The following is an 18,667-nucleotide window of genomic DNA, read 5'->3' on the forward strand; positions in this document are numbered from 1 at the left end:
CAAGAGAACTTTTTTAGCCAGAACGTAACAAGCCCAATGAGAGGGGGCACCATTCTAGATTTAATCTTCGGTAATGAAGCTAGGCAAGTGGAGGAAGTAACAGTGGGTGACCATTTTGGAGATAGTGACCATAATACAGTAGATTTTATCATAATAATAGAAAAGGACAAAGATAAAACTTTCTAAGTAAAAGTTCTAAATTGGGGGAAGGAGAATTTTAAGAAACTGAAGCATCCTGGTGAAAGTGGACTGGATATAGCTACTTGAGGGAAAAATCAGTGGCAAACTAGTGGGAGGCATTCAAAAGTGAGATATTACAGGCACAGTGTCGGCATGTCCCCACTAAGATAAAGGGTGGTACGGCCAAATCTAGAGCCCCCTGATTATCTAGAAGCTTACAGGGTAAGTTAAAGTAGAAAAAGAACGTTTATGATGATCACAAAAATCTTAATACTTTAGAAAGCTTAGAGGGGTATAAAAAGTACAGCGGTGAAGTAAAAAAGGAAATTAGAAAAGTAAAAAGAGAGGACATAAAAAATTATTGGCAAGTAAAATCAAGCAAAACCCGAAGATGTTTTATCAGTACATTAAGAGCAAGAGGATAACTAAGGAAAGGGTAGGAACTATCAGAGATGTACAAGGGAACTTCTGCGTGGAGGCAGAAGATGTGGGCAGGGTTCTTAATGAGTTTTTTTGTCTCTGTCTTCACAAAGGAGAGGGTTGATGTAGACATTGGCCGGAATTTTACGCCACCCCCGAGCCGGATGGTGGCCGGGGGGGGGGTGGCGTAAAATGGAGTGGGAGGCTCCGGGAGGCCTTCCTGACCAGCTCCCGCCTTCGCTCCACTTTACATAGGGTGGATCTGGTGGAAAACGGGCCATCTGCCACAGGCCAATCAAGGCCCTTAAGTAAGATGGGCATGCTTACACCATCTGCAGCTTGTGAGTCAGTGAAGATCGTGGGTTGAGAGAATGAGGATTAGGAGTGCAGCTATCGAAATCATCGATGCTTCCAACTCTGCTAGTGGCTCTGGCCTTCCTAGTGGCTAAAGCCCTTCCCATGATGGACAGCACTGTCTTCTCCAAGGAATTAAAACATGGAGAGGCTGCTGCCTCCTGTTATGTGCCACCTTTTCTTGCAAGAAAGAGGAAAGTGTGTCAGTGAGTTTCCTGCAATATGTTTGGGTGATGTGGCTGCTATGGTTGAATAGCTACCAGTGTGTGTGAGCTGTGAGTGCAAGGCTTACCACAGTGCTAAGTGTGTTTGGGTAAAGTAAACTTTAAGAATTGAAGGGTTGAGTACTGATTGATAGAGATAGGTGGTCGGTGGGTTATGGGGTGTCGTGAATTCAACAGTGGATGAGGCCAGTGGTACAGTTAATAGGATAAGCCATTTGAAGATTTAACTTATTCACGTTGACAACTTGTGTCAGATTGTTAAACCTTTTCCTGTACTGCATCCCTGTTCTTGGAGCTACACTGCTAGCATTGACCTCCATTGTTACTTCTTGCCATTGCCTCCTCCGCCTATGCTTTGAGGGCCTCCTGGCCCGCGGATACAGGACTTCTCTCCTTCTATCCGCATCTTGTGCCAAGGCCTCCATTGTATTATCATAAAATTTTGGTGCATGGTACCACTTCCAGCAGCCACAAAGCACCTCCCCTTTAAAAGATGCAGACTGCCTTTAATTAGCACTAACAACTCGCTATGTCAGGACCCTGCTGCTGTGTGCAGCCAGTGAACAGTGCAGATAGAGATCGTTGCATGCAGCAATCTTGGAAATCAGCAGGCAGCATGAAATGAACATTGTGCCTGCCATGCAATGAATGGGAATAGGTTAATCATGCACCACAATCTCTGTGCCCATCTTCGGGTCTATCCAATTTAACCCCCTTGCATTTAATTAGCGCTGCTCCATCAGTGGCAGCTGCTTGTTCAACTACTCCGCACCTGCCATCCCATCAAATTCTTTTCCTAGTTCCCTCCACCTTGCTAGTGCCCTCCCTGCTTTCATTTCTACATTGTTTTGACCTTGGCTTCATCAGAGAACACAAGAATTGGCCCCTCGAGCCTGCTCCGTCATTCGGTAAGATCATGGCTGATCTGATTGTGGCCTCAACTCCACTTTCCTGTCTGACCGCCATAAACCTCGACTCACTTGTCAATCAAAAATATATCTAACTCAGTCTTGAATATATTCAATGACTCAGCTTCTACTGCTTTCTGGGGAAGAGATTTCCACAGACTAAAGCTCCTCTTGGGAGAGAAAAAGTTTCTCCATCTCAGTCTTAAATGGGAGACCCCTAATTTTTAAACTGTGCTCCCTAGTTCTATACTCTCCCACAAGGGGAAACATCCTCTCAGCATCCACCCCTGTAATGATTTCAGCATCCAGCTAACGATGGTGTTGATTGTCTAGATGCATCAGCAGGGGGCCAATATTGCATTGCTTAAAGCTAGCCTGCAGCTCTTAAAGCGGAGGTACATTATGGCTGGAGCAGGTGCTGGCAGTCATGCAGGAAGTGACTTTGACCTAGGAAACAGTGAAGCATGGCACAACTTAGGAGAGAGTGGGCCCTAAGGTTTTTGGATACTGCAGTGGGGGCCTCTGCTGATGATGCTGCATTAACATCTCACACTGAAGAGTGTCTGCAGAGACTCATCGACAGGTTTGCGGCTGCCTGCAATGAATTTGGCCGAACCATCAGCCTCAAGAAAATGAACATCATGGGACAGGACGTCAGAAATGCCCCATCCATCAATATCGGCAACTACACTCTGGAAGTGATTCAAGAGTTCACCTACCTAGGCTCAACTATCACCAGTAACCTGTCTCTCAATGCAGAATTAAACAAGCGCATGGGAAAGGCTTCCTCTGCTATGTCCAGACTGGCCAAGAGAGTGTGGGAAAATGGCGCACTGACACTGAACACAAAAGTCCAAGTGTATCAAGCCTGTGTCCTCAGTACCTTGCTCTACGGCAGCGAGGCCTGGACAATGTACATCAGCCAAGAGCGACGTCTCAATTCATTCCATCTTCGCTGCCTCCGGAGAATCCTTGGCATCAGGTGGCAGGACCGTAAATCCAACACAGAAGTCCTTGAGGCGTCCAACATCCCCAGCATATACACCCTACTAAGCCAGCAGCGCCTGAGATGGCTTGGCCATGTGAGCCGCATGGAAGGTGGCAGGATCCCCAAGGACACATTGTACAGCGAGCTCGTCACTGGTACCAGACCCACCGGCCGTCCTTGTCTCCACTTTAATGACGTCTGCAAACGTGACATGAAGTCCTGTGACATTGATCACAAGTCGTGGGAGACAGTTGCCAGCGTTCGCCAGAGCTGGCGGGCAACCATAAAGGCGGGGCTAAAGCGTGGCGAGTCGAAGAGACTTAGCAGTTGGCAGGAAAAAAGACAGAAGCGCAAGGAGAGAGCCAACTGTGTAACAGCCCCGACATCCAATCTTATCTGCAGCACCTGTGGCAGAGTCTGTCACTCTAAAATTGGCCTTTATAGCCACACCAGGCGCTGCTTCACCAACCACTGACCACCTCCAGGCGCTTACCCATTGTCTCTTGAGACAAGGAGGCCAAAGAAGAAGAAGAAGTGGGGGCCTCAATGGAAGAGGTGGAAAGGAGATGTCCTGTATCTGTAAGAAGCCAGGAGGCCCTCAAGGCATATGCTCAGAAGGCAGTGGCAGCAGATAGCCATGAAGGTCGATGCCAGGAGTAAAGCCCTGAGGACCTGAGTGCAATTTGAAAAACAGTTCAATGACCTCACAGGAGTGGTTAGGATTAGTAAATTTATCTTCAAATGCCATATAATACCAACTGCACTACTAGCATCAGACACTGCTTAATTCATCACACCCCATCACTCACCTAGCAACAATCTCTCAATTAGGACTCATACTTGACATTCAAGCATTCCACTGCACCCGCACACATTTAGTACTATGCCAAGCCTCAAACACACACATTTTCCCGCTTGTACACACTGTCAACTATTCAACCTTGACAGGCATATCACCCAAAAAGATTGCAAGACACTCACTGACACAGCTCTCTCTCTCGCAGGGTGATGTGGTGCACAACCAACGGCAGCAGAGGCTAACTGGAGGGGACAGGCCGTCCTGCATGCCACAATCCCCATGGAGGAGATAGTACTGGCCATTACTGGGATGGCCATTGCTGAGGCTGTGGCCAACAATGGGGCTGAAGCCACTGAAGATGACAATATACTCATACCGAATCCTCCTTCTAACATCCCACTTCCCCCTCGTCCCACACTCTTTACAAGCTTCAGATGGTGTAAACCGGGGTTGTCCAAAATTCGGCCCGTGGGCCAGGGTCCGGCCCGCCAAAGATTTCCATCTGGCCCGCAGGTGTACACTGTACTGGGGCTGTTCCTTATCCTCATCAGGGCTCCGTGACTGGAAATGGGAAATTTCCCATGGTCTTCTTCTTGCAGAGCGGCCTTTTAAAAAAACATCGCAAGTCAGTTTCACAGCTGACAGCTGGTGAATCAGGAATGCGCTTCCCAACTTTGACAGATTTGGGGTTTTCTGACTTTTTAAAAAGCTCGCCAGAAAATCCAGAATCTGTCTGATGTTGGGAAGCACGTTCCTGCTTCACAGCTGTTAGCTGTGAAACTCAGCACGATGTTTTTAAACTGAACAACCACAAAGCTGCTGTGCTGAGCGCTCCCGCTCAGTGCAATTGTCGGGGGGGTGGCGGTAAACAGAGAGGGGCGGAACAGAGAGCACAGATGACACAACGGGGAACAACACAGAGAGGGGGGAACATAGGGAAAGAAAGAGAGAGAGAAGAGAGGGGGAAGAGAAAGACAGACAGACAGACAGACAGAGACTGAGATTAAGAGCACTCCTGACGGATGAACATCTATCCAGAATACTCTGCATCGCTACATCAAGTGAGCGGGCAGAGACTACTTATGCAAGCAAAAACAATGCCAGGTATGTCACTAAATCAGTTTTCAATATGGAGACGAGAAACCATCAAAGATGACAATATACTCATACCTAATCCTCCTTCTAACATCCCAATTCCCCCTCATCCCACACTTGTTACGAGTTTCAGATGGTGTAAACCAGGGTTGTCCAACATACGGCCCGTGGGCCAAATTCGTCTTCTCATTTAAAGCTTCTTCACAAAATTGCACATTTGCTGTTATTTTTATTGATAAGATTAAATTTTTAATGCCTTATCTTTCAAAATTTGCTCAGTGGCCCTCAGGGCCGAGCAAAATTCATAATGCGGCCCTCTGCCCGAAAAGATTGGACAAACCTGGTGTAAACATTCACCTCTTACGTTCCCACACCACAAACTTACTCATGTGCCTGTCTCCTTTCTGCACGCAAGAGAGGGTGTGGAAAAGATTTATGAGAATGGTTCAAGGGGTAAGAAATGTTAGTTACAATGATAGGTTGGAGAAGCTGGGTCTGTTCTCCTTGATGAAGAGAAGATTAAGAGGAGATTTGATAGAGGTGTTCAAAATCATGAAGGATCTGGACAGAGTAGATAGGGAGAAATTGTTCCCATTGGCCAAAGGGCCCAGAACCAGAGGACACCGATTTAAGATGACTGGCAAAAGAAGCAACAGTGAATTGAGGGACAACTTTTTTTTTTACACGGCAAGTGGTTAAGATTTGGATGCACTGCCTGAGAGTGTGGTGGAGGCAGATTCAATCAAAGCTTTCTAAAGAAAATTGGATTATTTTCTGCAGAGATAAAAATTGCAGGGCTATGGGGGAAAGGCAGGGGAGTGTGACTAGGTGAGTTGCTCTTGCAGAGAGCTGGCATGGACATGATGGGCTCAATGGCCTCCTTCTGTGCGGTAACCATTCTATGATTCCAAATGCAACCTGGCCAGGCAATGGAGGAACAACAAGAAGACGGTGATGATGAAGTTGTACCATCACTCGATTTCACACTTGCAGCTGCTACTGGCACTGATGGGTATGCACAACAAATACTTGATGTATAGGGAAGCCTGCCAGAAAGCCAGTGGTCAGTCTCAAGGAGCATGGAGAAGTGCAGTATCATCTTGGCCCAGAGCTTCATATATAGCTTGAAGCCCATGCTTTCCAGCATGGAAGTGGTAGCCAACTCCATTCAAACATGAATGGACTCAACCATGATGCAACATCTGATGGCCAATGTCGCAGCTTCCTCTGCAGCACAAACAGCAGCTACTGACTGTCTGAGTGCTGCAGTGGAAGTTCAGACCGCTGTCATGCAAGGTCAGCTTGCTGCCATGCAAACTCAGTGTGCTGTCATCATGGTTATGGACTAGTGTGCAAAGGGGCTTTCAGGGTGTCACAGCAGTCCAATAACAGATTACTAGGATTGCTGAGTGGCAGTGGCTCTATGGAGCGTGAATCTGTTGACCTCTCTCAGAAAGACAGCATTCGTCTTCCCACACCTGCTACTCCACCAGTGCCCTTGCTGTTGCCTGTCATTCAGCCAGCCAGCCCAGACAGCTGCAGCCCATGGGCGGGAAGGTGCAGTTTGCAGCTCGGCCTTGTAGGTTCAAAGAATGTTGAGGTTATCCTGCAAAGCCATCTGCAGTTTGAAAGTCAAAATGACCTTCCATCAGTTATGCTGCAATCACTGGGGTAGCACTGCATAAGAGAAGTAGGAAAGACAAAGGCACACAGAAGACAGGTTCTAAGGGAATGCACAGGCTTATACGCAATATAACATGGTTTCATTTATAAATTTGGATTGGAAAGCTTATTTTGTGGTGGCCAAGTGGACGCTGTGATGGTCAGTACCGGAAGGAAGGTAAAGGAGTGTGGGACTGTTGGTGAAAGGAGAATTGGGGTTACGTTTACTAGTATCGCAGTCAGATGAGTTCTGCACAGTTGTCCAGTCAGAAAGGGGCTGTCTAGGTTGCCTCTTCCCTTCCTCTTCCTCCGTCTCCTGATGGTCCTTCTCCTCTTCCTCTTCACACTTCTGCTTCTCAGCGGCTCACCATACAGCTGGTGGCAAGGGCTGTCTCCTCATAATGGTGAGGCTGTGCAGCATGCAGTAGGCCATCACAAACAGATACCCATTGTGCCAAGTACTTCAGGGTTCCTCCAGAGCAGTCGAAGCAGCAGAAGCATACTGTGTGTGTGTGTGGGCTACGTACTGGAGTCATCAACCAGATGGTCAGTAGATAGCGCTCGTCATCCAGTAGCCATCCTCTAGTTTGCTGTGGTATCGCAAATGCAGCTGTCGCAGTGGACTGCTTCAGAATAAAGGGGTCATGGCTGCTGCCAGGATACTGGGCATTGACATGCATAATTCACTGCCTATGGTCACATACCAGCTGGACTTTGAGGGAATGTAATCACTTTCACTTGCAGCGTAAGGCAGAGTTGACATGAAGCATTCACAAAGCAACATGCATGCAGTCAATGGCAATCTTCATCTTGGGGAAGCCTGCAATTCTAGCAAAGTGGTGTGCTTGCTCTGCCTCCTTCTCTCATGTTATCTCTCAGAGAGCCTTAGGTACATCCCTTACGCAACATTGGATGGCAAACTGAGAGATGTTCAAATATCTCCAGTTCCAACCTGGAAGGAACCAGATGTATAAAGTTTGATTACCATAGTCACCTTCACAGTCACTGGAAATGCAGTCCTTGCCCTGCTACGAGGTTGCAACTGTGACTGCAGGAGTTGGCAGATTTCAGTGATGACGCCCTTACTGAAGCACAGACATCTCACACATCGTTCCTCACCGAGGTTCAGATCAAAGAATTGCTCCCTGAATACCCGGGGCGGATATGGCCTCCCACTGAGGGCCTTTCTCCTCCCCTTGTCCTCCTCCCTCTTTCAGCAGCTTGTCCTGCTTTGCATGACCTCTGTTCAGTCTTCCAGTCTTGCTGTATACCAAGCGGAATACCTACTCGTGCCCTCATGTCTGGAAGCAACTGGTTTGTACAGAAGCAGTGAAATCAGCAAAATGTCCTTCAGCACCGACCACACCACAACTTGAAATAACTTTAGAAAACACCAAATACTTGTAGAATCCTTACAACAGCCAAAGGAAATAAACCAGTAACTAACCTGTAAGTAGTTAGCGATCCCTTTAAATAGCGCTGGTAGGAGATCCCTCCTGCTGCTGATGCGTGCTCAGTTGTGCAAGGTTAAGAGAGGGCATTAGCTGGAGCGAAGACATCGAAAATGGCAATACTGATGTTATAATCTGCTTACTCTGCATACTTCCAGAGGATGTTCACTGCGCGGGCACTTACTCCTGCATGACTATGGCATTTGGGGCGATTTGCCCACACAGGTGTGCCATGATCGCCATCTTGGAACTCTAACGTCACTGGTGCTGCACAAAAAATGGGTGCAAACAATTCCAATTGCTCCCATGAGTTATTCCCTCTAAATGTAAGAATGACTGTTCAATATGAAACATGCCTACGGATTCCTCATTCACAAAGATGTTGGAATGAGCCGCTGCACTGAGTGCGCAGACTCCGCTGTTGCTAGGGAAGCCGCGTCTCCGGTTGTTAAGATGGTGGGGCTGGGCCCGGCCTGGGGGATGATCGGTTTTCTGTTGCCTTTCCTGCAGAGTTTTAGTGTCGACCACCTGTGAGGAAGTGGGCCTCGCGACTGCTGGTCACCGCGATACTCGCTGCGTCTGAGTGCTAACAAAAAATGGTGTTAGCATCGCCGCAATCCGAGAAGACGCCGATGTAGAGGGAGGGCGCCGCCCGGCCAAGGACAGTCTTAACCCGGGAAGGATTTATAGATCCGGCCGGAGGCAGCCTTAGGATGCAGATGCAACACACTGCTTCATACTCGTATCCTTTTATTTCGGGGCTGGCGAACTATTTGGGCCCTTTTTAGTGGGGGTGCCGTGGGATGCTGGTAAAGCTGTTCCCAACATTTCACCATAGTAACAATTACAATTTTTTGATAATTAGAATTAGGGGCAATTTGTTATTCTAGATCACTTGTACGTGCTTGTATTTTTCCACAATCTATTAATGAAATTGTTATTTATGTGATTTTTTATTAAGATTAAACAATGAAAGCAAATGGTCTGGCATCTCCGCCATGGGTGTAATCGTGAAATTGCGCTCGGTACTGCGCTCCTCTCGCTGAGGTGAAATTGCGACTAAGTTTCTGCCAGATCAATTAACAAAATTACAGACAGGTGGAAAATCTACCAAATAGTGATAATGGAGGCTACAATTGTGCTAATATAGACTTGGATTGTAATCGTGTAAAGGGAAGCGAAGGGGAAGAGTTTCTGACTTGCGTTCAGGAGAATTTTCTAGATGAGTATGTTTCCCGCCCAACAAAGGAAGGGGGCATTGCTGGTTCTGGGGAATGAGGTGGATAAAATGGATTAGATGTCTGTCAGGGAACAATGGTCATAGCCATAAATGTAAACCATATGATTCTATGGAAAAGGGCAAGAAGCAATCTAGGGTAAAAGTACTTAATTGGGGGAGTGCCAATTTCAGTGGGCTGAGAACAGATCTGTCCCAGGTAAATTGGAATCAAAGATAGACAGGCAAAACTGTAACCAAACAATGGATGGCCTTCAAAGAGGAGATGGTTCAGTTGAGGTACATTTCAATGAGAGGGTAAAGGTAGAGTTCCCTGGGTGACGAAAAGATAGAAAAATGAAGCAGGAAAAAGGTACATATGGCAGATGTCAAGTTGATAATACAAGTGAGAACCAGGCTGTGTATAGAAAGTTCAGAGGGGAAGTGAAAGAGGAAATAAGAGCAGCATAGAGAGAGTATGAAAAGAGACAGGCAGCCTATATGGAATGGAATCCAAAGTATTCTTCTTTCTTTTGGGCCTCCTTATCTCGAGAGACAATGGATACGCGCCTGGAGGTGGTCAGTGGTTTGTGAAGCAGCGCCTGGAGTGGCTATAAAGGCCAATTCTGGAGTGACAGGCTCTTCCACAGGTGCTGCAGAGAAATTTGTTTGTCGGGGCTGTTACACAGTTGGCTCTCCCCTTGCGCCTCTGTCTTTTTTCCTGCCAACTACTAAGTCTCTTCGACTCGCCACAATTTAGCCCTGTCTTTATGGCTGCCCGCCAGCTCTGGCGAATGCTGGCAACTGACTCCCACGACTTGTGATCAATGTCACACGATTTCATGTCACGTTTGCAGACGTCTTTATAGCGGAGACATGGACGGCCGGTGGGTCTGATACCAGTGGCGAGCTCGCTGTACAATGTGTCTTTGGGGATCCTGCCATCTTCCATGCGGCTCACATGGCCAAGCCATCTCAAGCGCCACTGACTCAGTAGTGTGTATAAGCTGGGGGTGTTGGCCGCTTCAAGGACTTCTGTGTTGGAGATATAGTCCTGCCACCTGATGCCAAGTATTCTCCGAAGGCAGCGAAGATGGAATGAATTGAGACGTCGCTCTTGGCTGGCATACGTTGTCCAGGCCTCGCTGCCGTAGAGCAAGGTACTGAGGACACAGGCCTGATACACTCGGACTTTTGTGTTCCGTGTCAGTGCGCCATTTTCCCACACTCTCGGCCAGTCTGGACATAGCAGTGGAAGCCTTACCCATGCGCTTGTTGATTTCTGCATCTAGAGACAGGTTACTGGTGATAGTTGAGCCTAGGTAGGTGAACTCTTGAACCACTTCCAGAGCGTGGTCGCCAATATTGATGGATGGAGCATTTCTGACGTCCTGCCCCATGATGTTCGTTTTCTTGAGGCTGATGGTTAGGCCAAATTCATTGCAGGCAGCCGCAAACCTGTCGATGAGACTCTGCAGGCACTCTTCAGTGTGAGATGTTAAAGCAGCATCGTCAGCAAAGAGGAGTTCTCTGATGAGGACTTTCCGTACTTTGGACTTCGCTCTTAGACGGGCAAGGTTGAACAACCTGCCCCCTGATCTTGTGTGGAGGAAAATTCCTTCTTCAGAGGATTTGAACGCATGTGAAAAGTAAAAGAATAGTAAGAGGAGGGGTGGGGCTGATTAGAGACCAAAAAGGATCCCCAAGCATGGAGGCAGAAGGCATGACTAATGTACTAAATTAGTACTTTGCATCTGTCTTTACCTAGGAAGAAGATGCTTCCAAAACCATTGTGAAAGAGGAGGTAGTTGAGATACTGGGTATATTAAAAATTAATAAAGAGGAGGTATTAGAAATGCTAACTGTCCTTCAATTTGGTAAGTCACCAGGACCGGATGAGATGAATCAAAGAATGCTGGTGGAAGTAAAGGCAGAAATTGCAGAGGTTTCAAACAATTTGGGTGTAAACTGGACAGACGGGAAAAGACAGGGCTATAGTTCGTGGCTTGAAGAAACATGTTCAATATCCTAGCCAAATGTATTGTAAGAGAGTGGTAGATTTTGACAGAAGTGAATTTAATTCATTTAAGACTGGTTCGCTGTTATTTCTGTATCTATTCTTAATTCCTGCTTCTGGTAGAAATATAAAAAAACAGCTGGAAGCGGAATTGGATGAAGAACGACAAAGATTATTGGAAGAACAAAAAGTAAACCGAGCCAAAGCTCGTAAACTTTCTTTACAGACAATTCAAAGGAGAAAGTAAGTACAGTGTTTAAAAAAAAAGTGCAACTACAAGTTGGATGACATTTGATCCTCAAAATATAAAGCTACTTGAGGCTTTTCATTTTTTTCAGATAATAGCATTTGTTGTGTTTTGTTTGATCTTGTTTTCTAATTCTGCATCTCATGTATTATGTATTATCTTGGCAACATGACATAGACAGACAGCCTTGCAGCCTAGACTTGACTTCTCTAAAGCCTACCTAGTTTTCCTGTATCACTCCTCCAAAATGCCATATCCGACATCCTCACTTGCATTAAGTCTCACTCTCATCACCCCTTGTCTTCTCCAAGCTCCAATCGCCCCTTGTGCTCCAGTATATTCATTTCAATTTTCTCATCCTGGTTTTCAAATTTCTCTATAGCCTTGTCTCATCTATCTTAGTAATCTTCTGCCTTACATTCCTGGAGGTAACTTCAACCCCTTTTGCACTAGATTTCATTCCTTTCTCCTACTGCTCCATGATTTGCAGATAGTCATTAAACTGCTGCTCCTGTCCTCCAGGAGTCTTTACCCATTACCCTGTGGATGCTCTTATTCGTCCCTGCTTTTAAAAATCTCAGAACTCTTTAACTATCCATTCAGTTTCCCATCCTGATTTCTCCTACTACTTTTCCTGATTCCCCCACGCTTGGTGTCCAACTAGTCCTTTTCCTCAGTGTGAAGTTCTGAGAGATGTCTTTCTGCACATGAGAATTGCTATGTAAATTTATGTTGTTTTAGTGTACCTATTTTTCTCACTGCTGTCCTTTGGGTGCACTCAAAACAGCTCCCTAATGGATTGATCAGGATCGGAAAACTGCAGAAACAGATTTGCAATCTAATGCTCCTTCTTGTCTAATAGTGAAACTGTTTTGCAGTTTGATAAAACCTCAGTGCAGTACATGGGCTCTAAGTAATATGTTTACTATAAGTATTCAGTGCTTTCCCATAATCTAAGGTAATGCAATAACCGTCTTTGAGTGTGTTGGTTGAACTGAGTGAGGCTGTATGACAAAAAGAAATCTTGGACACCTGAGTGTGTAGTAAGCTAATATTGAATGTTCCAGCATGATGTAGCTTTCATGAAAGATGCTGAATGTTTGTTAATACTATGGGTAGGAAATAATAAAAGCTTGCATTTGGAAATCAGGCATGTACTCATATGAAGTGCCTTAACAAACCAAATTGCGTGTTTTGCAATCTTTCTATTAGATATAATAGTGGATGATAACCTTTTGCCAGCCTAGTGATTATTTCAGTGTGAGATGAAGCCTACTTATAATCATTAGTGTTGCATAGAACACTGAAATTACTAATTACTCTTAAATCTGTAAATTGATCACTGATTTATATAAATCACAAAAATAATGATAAGCATGTGTCAAAAACACATCAAATTAACACCAGCAATGGTGCAAAGATTGATTGTGGAATCTGACCTTCCCCTCTCCCCAAGACTATGCAAGGTTTGAAGTTCACCCCTTCCCACCATCCCCGAATTCATTATGTTTATTTGATCCTGTTCCCACACCCGCCACGCACTGAAAATATGACCTCCTCCCACCTCCCCACCAGTGTCACGCCAGCTTTCTCCAGACAGGGAATTGAAGGTGCGGGAGTGCCAGCTGCTGTGCCAAAGATCGCGGCAGGCCCAGAAGATTGAAGATAAGTCCATTTAAATTTAAGCATGTAATTAATTTAAATATTGAAGTCCAGATCCCATCGCCTAGCGGTGGAGTGGGGGGGGAGGGTGCCACCATGGAGCCTCACCACCACCGGGAGGATCAGGCCTGGCCCCCTTGACTTCGGGCATTGTGGTGGACCGCTGCCATCAGAAACTGATGTCGAGGGCTTGGTAAAATCCAACCCAATATGTGCTGTAGTAATAGAATTATGAATTATATCCTTTTTGATATTGGTTCCTAAACTGCTGTCAAAATAACAACAAGGCTAATCTGTTATTTCTCTACAAATGCTGCAGCAACTTCAGGTGAGAACAGATGCAAGGTTCAACACTGAAATCCTTAAGTTGCTACCCCAGATGTGCCACTCTGCCTTTGTAAAAACATCTTGCTGTCTGCCTCACCACTGAAATGCATTGAATGGCATGAAGTTGCTGTACTTGCATGATAGATACAAACTAAACTCACCACAGAAAGTTTAAGTCTTTTCATATCTAAATACTCTTAACAATGTGATAAGTGTTAATTACTGCCAATTAACTGCTGTGGCACTGAAAATGTACTATTATAAGTGTGGAGTCTCATTCCTTTTAGGATTTAGTTGTTGGAGCTTTTAAAAATGTGTCATGCAGGCCACCACCTGCCAAGAATGAGGCACATTAATTTTGCCACATGGACAGTAAACTTAAAATTGTTGCTGGGAAGAAAAGAGGGCCTATCACAAGGAATTGCCAGGCCCCTCACCAGAAAGACATTTTTGCAGCAAGTATTGGAATAAAGGTACCAGTCCCTGCTCCCCAATACACAGAAGACGTGGTCAGACCATTTTAGTCACGTGACTAGCTGGCTGTTGCAGAGTTTTGAACTGAGAGTTTTAAATTTGAAGGCAGAAAGCTGTTTACTCCTGGAATGAAAAGACCTCTCATGGAAGGGAGTTTCTCAAAATGGAGACGTGTGACCAGTGGTGTTCCACAGGGATCCGTGCTGGGACCACTGTTGTTTGTGATTTCCATAAATGATTTGGAGGAAAGTATAGGTGGTCTGAGTAGCAAGTTTGCAGACGACACTAAGATTGGTGGAGTAGCAGATAGTGAAGGGGACTGTCAGAGAATACAGCAGAATATAGATAGATTGGAGAGTTGGGCAGAGAAATGACAGATGGAGTTCAATCAGGGCAAATGCGAGGTGATGCATTTTGGAAGATCCAATTCAAGAGTGAACTATGCAATAAATGGAAAAGTCCTGGGGAAAATTGATGTGCAGAGAGATTTGGATGTTCAGGTCCATTGTTCCCTGAAGGTGGCAACGCAGGTCAATAGAGTGGTCAAGAAGGCATACGGCATGCTTTCCTTCATCGGACGGGGTATTGAGTATAAGAGTTGGCAGGTCATGTTACAGTTGTATAAGACTTTGGTTCGGCCACATTTGGAATACTGCGTGCAGTTCTGGTCGCCACATTACCAAAAGGATGTAGATGCTTTGGAGAGGGTGCAGAGGAGGTTCACCAGGATGTTGCCTGGTATGGAGGGCGCTAGCTATGAAGAGAGGTTGAGTAGATTAGGATTATTTTCATTAGAAAGACGGAGGTTGAGGGGGACCTGATTGAGGTGTACAAAATCATGAGAGGTATAGACAGGGTGGATAGCAAGAAGCTTTTTCCCAGAGTGGGGGATTCAGTTACTAGGGGTCACGAGTTCAAAGTGAGAGGGGAAATGTTTAGGGGGGATATGCGTGGAAAGTTCTTTACGCAGAGGGTGGTGGGTGCCTGGAACGCGTTGCCAGCGGAGGTGGTAGACGCGGGCACGATAGCGTCTTTTAAGATGTATCTAGACAGATACATGAATGGGCAGGAAGCAAAGAGATACAGACCCTTAGAAAATAGGCGACAGGTTTAGATAGAGGATCTGGATCGGCGCAGGCTTGGAGGGCCGAAGGGCCTGTTCCTGTGCTGTAATTTTCTTTGTTCTTTGGCTGGCTCGCCACAGCCTCTCCTGTCTGCTTCCATCTCTTTCTCACGAAACTGAAACTCACTGAAGATACATGAACCCCAAGAGAGAAAAGTCTCCTACAGTGAACAAGGTTTAAGAAGAATACTGGGCCCCAACTAAAAGCAAGAATTACCTACAAAAGGATTCCACAGTGAGCTCGAAGCACAGTAGCAAGAAGCTCTTCAGCTATTGCCTCAAATCTTTCCACTTTATTTTTCTTCTCTTTTCTGTCTGTATTTGCATGTGTGTATTGCGTATGCATGCTAGCATGGGGCGTGGCGTGTATCCGTTGGCGTTAACCAAATTAGAGTTTAAGTTTTAATAAATTTCACTTTTCTTCTTTAAACTTAAGAAAGCCTGTTTGTGCTCATTTCTTTGCCTTATAATTGGAAAGTGGGGAACAAGGATTCACCAAGGGGGAGCTCAAAACATAGTTTTGAAATTAACTTAATTTTAAAATTGAATCCTGTTACAGTAAGACCAGGTGAAGGCTGAAAGGGACCCCTTTCTCACCTTTCTCACCTGGTCCTAACAAATGTAACATTTTAAATCTTTGAATTTCTTTCCTACTTCTCCTTTCTGTCTCTTTCTTCTCTCTCTTTAATATCGTCTTTCTTTCCCAGTTTCTTAGTAAATGAACTGCTTTTTAAAGTTGTAAACACTTTTAAAATGTACTATTATTACCTGTGTGCCGAAGAAAAGGAGTTCAGTATGAAGACCCTTCTTGAGCAGATGCAATCGACGAAACTCGCTAGCCTTGTTTTATTGATCTGCGGGCATAGCCACTTTTGTGGGTAGGGCCAGCTCTGGGAATCATGATTTTTAAACTGACATTAAAGATCTTGGAAACTCATTTCACACTTAACTTAGCTTAAGTTTCTGCAATTTTTTTTGCACTGATTTGGCCCAGATTGTGCTGATAAAACTGGCAGAAACTCGATCGGTCTTTAACTTCTGTTGATATTTACTTACATGAGTTCTTTTGAAGTTAATTACATCATTAGAACAACTTCATTGCTGCTGATCACATGTTAATTCTTGTTTGCTTGGTTCTTTGTAGTTAGGTGTGGCATTTACTTTGCATCTGTTTATTCTCTTTCCTTCTTGGTTCCTAACCTTGTTTATTACAAGCAAGGAATTGCAGACGTAATGATCTGAGATTTGCAGCTATGTCAAGACAATATCAGAAATTTTTAAAAAGTCAAAAATTAACAGGTCAAGCTTATCAAAAGGATTTTACATACTTTTTAAATGTTCATTGTGCATATACCAACAGGCTACTTATGCAATCATGTTGCATATATGTACAGCCTTTGTAGTGTTTTTTAAAGTACTTTTCAAAAGAACTTGTCACACCAACTTGATTTGTTGAATGATAATTTTCTTTAACCCACTGACTGGAGATCTGAATTTATATTTTTTAAAGAAATATTAAAAAGAACATATAAAAGATGACTTTGCTAACAGCTTAGGATGGTCACCTAATTTGCAACACTGTATCCTATATTGCAAGCCCTGTGAGGAGGGAGACGGAATGCCTGCTCATCCCAGCAGGAACCAAGACCCAGGGAGTTTAAGGGAACTGCTTGTTCTTTTTCGTTTAGCAAGAACAAATACTGCTAACTGCTATGCTTAAATGACTGAGTGACTGTCATGTGATGAGCCCCTCCCCATCTGTGGATTTAAGCTTGTGCTTCTCTGCAAGAGCAAGGAGAAGCATCTGGATTCTGACACGTGCAGATCCAAGTGGGGGTCCCTTTTTTTTCTCTCTCTCTCTCTCTCTCTCTCTCTTTCTCTCTCTCTCTCTCTCTCCATTCCATTTTGCAAGTTTCAAATCCTGCCTGTTGACTGACCACTTTTGCATACTCCGGCTACAATCAAAAACCCTGTTGGAGGAAATCATCCGCATCGCTGTCTCCAAGAAACCCACTGAACCAGTCATCTACCTCTTCAAACTAAAAGCCTCAGGACCACCGAATTCAACTAGAAGCCAACCAAATCCCACAGACTGTATACTTTATTTTATTTATGGACTCTAACTCAACCAATCTACTTTTCCCCACTCTAACCTATTTGTGTGTGTGGCACGTAATTTATTATTTTTGTTAGTTTGGTTTAGGTACAATAAAGTTAACCTCTTTCTTTGTTAAATTCAAGAAAACCTGTCCGATTGGTTCTTGTTATGATCATTGCAAGTAAGTAATCAAACACCTACTGAATTGGCCAGTACATCCACTTTGAGAAAGAATTAAACCTGTTGTGGTGAAACAAGGAGAGGGAGAAGAGAGAAGCCCTTTAACCCCTCCTCACTTGACTGTAACAGAAATTTGGGAGCTCGCATCTAGGATCAAACCCAAAGACAAACGGGAAATTGGAAGAGGGAAACCAAATTGATCCCAAGGTAGTGCTGTTGGGGGGGTGGGGGGGGGATTAAACTAATTTGGCAGGGGGATGGGATACAGAGTGGAGGTACAGTAGGGGATGATGCACAGCCAAATATAGAAGAGAAACTAAGTCAGTCTGGAAGGCAGAGCAAATATAGACCTGTTAATGCACAAGCAAATAATGCAAGGCTGGATTGCATCTATTTTAACACAAGGAGTCTTACTAGTAAAGCAGATGAATTGAGGGTGTTGATTAAGACATGGGAATATGATATTGCTATCACAGAGACCTGGTTGAGGGAAGGGTAGGACTGGCAGCTCAGTATTCCAGGGTATAGAATCTTCAGGCGTGACGGGGGTGGGGTGGGGGTGTAAAAGAGGAGGTGGCATTGCACTGTTGATCAAGAAGTCAATTATTGTAGTAAGGAGGAATGATATCTTAAAAGGTTCCTCAAATGATGCCATATGGGTAGAACTTCAAAAAGGGGGCAATCATTTGGCTAGCGGTGTACTACAGGCCTCCAAATGGTCAGGGAGAGCTAGAGGAGCAGATATGTAGGCAAATCTCAGAGGTGTAAAAATAATAGGGTAATAATAGTAGGGGATATCAACTTCCCCAATATCAACTGGGATAGGCTTAGTGCAAAAGCCTTAAAGGGGGCGAAATTCTTAAAGTGCATACAGGAGAGCTTTTTGAGCCAGCACGTAGAAAGTCCTACAAGAGAAGGGGTGGTACTAGACCTAATCCTAGGGAATGAAGCCAGACAAGTGGTAGAAGTGTCAGTGGGGGAGCATTTCGGGGATAGTGACCATAACTCTGCAAGATTTAAGGTAGTTATGGAAAAGGCCAAAGATAGACCGGAGATGAAGGTACTGAATTGGGGGAACGCCGATTTCAATATGATAAAACAGGATCTGGCCAAAGTGGGCTGGGAGCAGCTACTTGTAGGAAAGTCTACATCAGACCAGTGGGAGTCATTCAGAAAGGAAATGGTGAGAGTTCAATATGTTCCCGAAAAGGTGAAGGGTTGGACCAACAAGTCCAGGGAACT

General features: G+C 44.9%; 2 protein-coding genes across 3 annotated transcripts in view; one reads left to right on the forward strand and one right to left on the reverse strand.

Moving 5' to 3' along the window:
- Nucleotides 1–8,427, reverse strand: part of LOC137371446 (phospholipid scramblase 1-like) — a 348,513-nt gene extending 340,086 nt beyond the window's left edge. Inside the window, exon 1 of the mRNA XM_068034064.1 lies at nucleotides 8,078–8,427. The gene's annotated coding sequence lies outside the window, so the exon portion shown is untranslated. The remainder of the gene's footprint in view (nucleotides 1–8,077) is intronic.
- Nucleotides 8,428–8,533: 106 nt separating this feature from the next.
- cep126 (centrosomal protein 126) overlaps nucleotides 8,534–18,667 on the forward strand; it is a 133,327-nt gene continuing 123,193 nt past the window's right edge. For both annotated transcript variants that reach the window (XM_068034069.1, XM_068034070.1), the window contains exons 1-2: nucleotides 8,534–8,823; nucleotides 11,438–11,557. In XM_068034069.1, the coding sequence (XP_067890170.1) occupies nucleotides 8,795–8,823; nucleotides 11,438–11,557 (149 nt within the window). In that variant the 5' untranslated portion in view covers nucleotides 8,534–8,794. The remainder of the gene's footprint in view (nucleotides 8,824–11,437; nucleotides 11,558–18,667) is intronic.

This window comes from Heterodontus francisci, chromosome 6 (assembly GCF_036365525.1).
Source record: "Heterodontus francisci isolate sHetFra1 chromosome 6, sHetFra1.hap1, whole genome shotgun sequence".
Taxonomy (NCBI): domain Eukaryota; kingdom Metazoa; phylum Chordata; class Chondrichthyes; order Heterodontiformes; family Heterodontidae; genus Heterodontus; species Heterodontus francisci.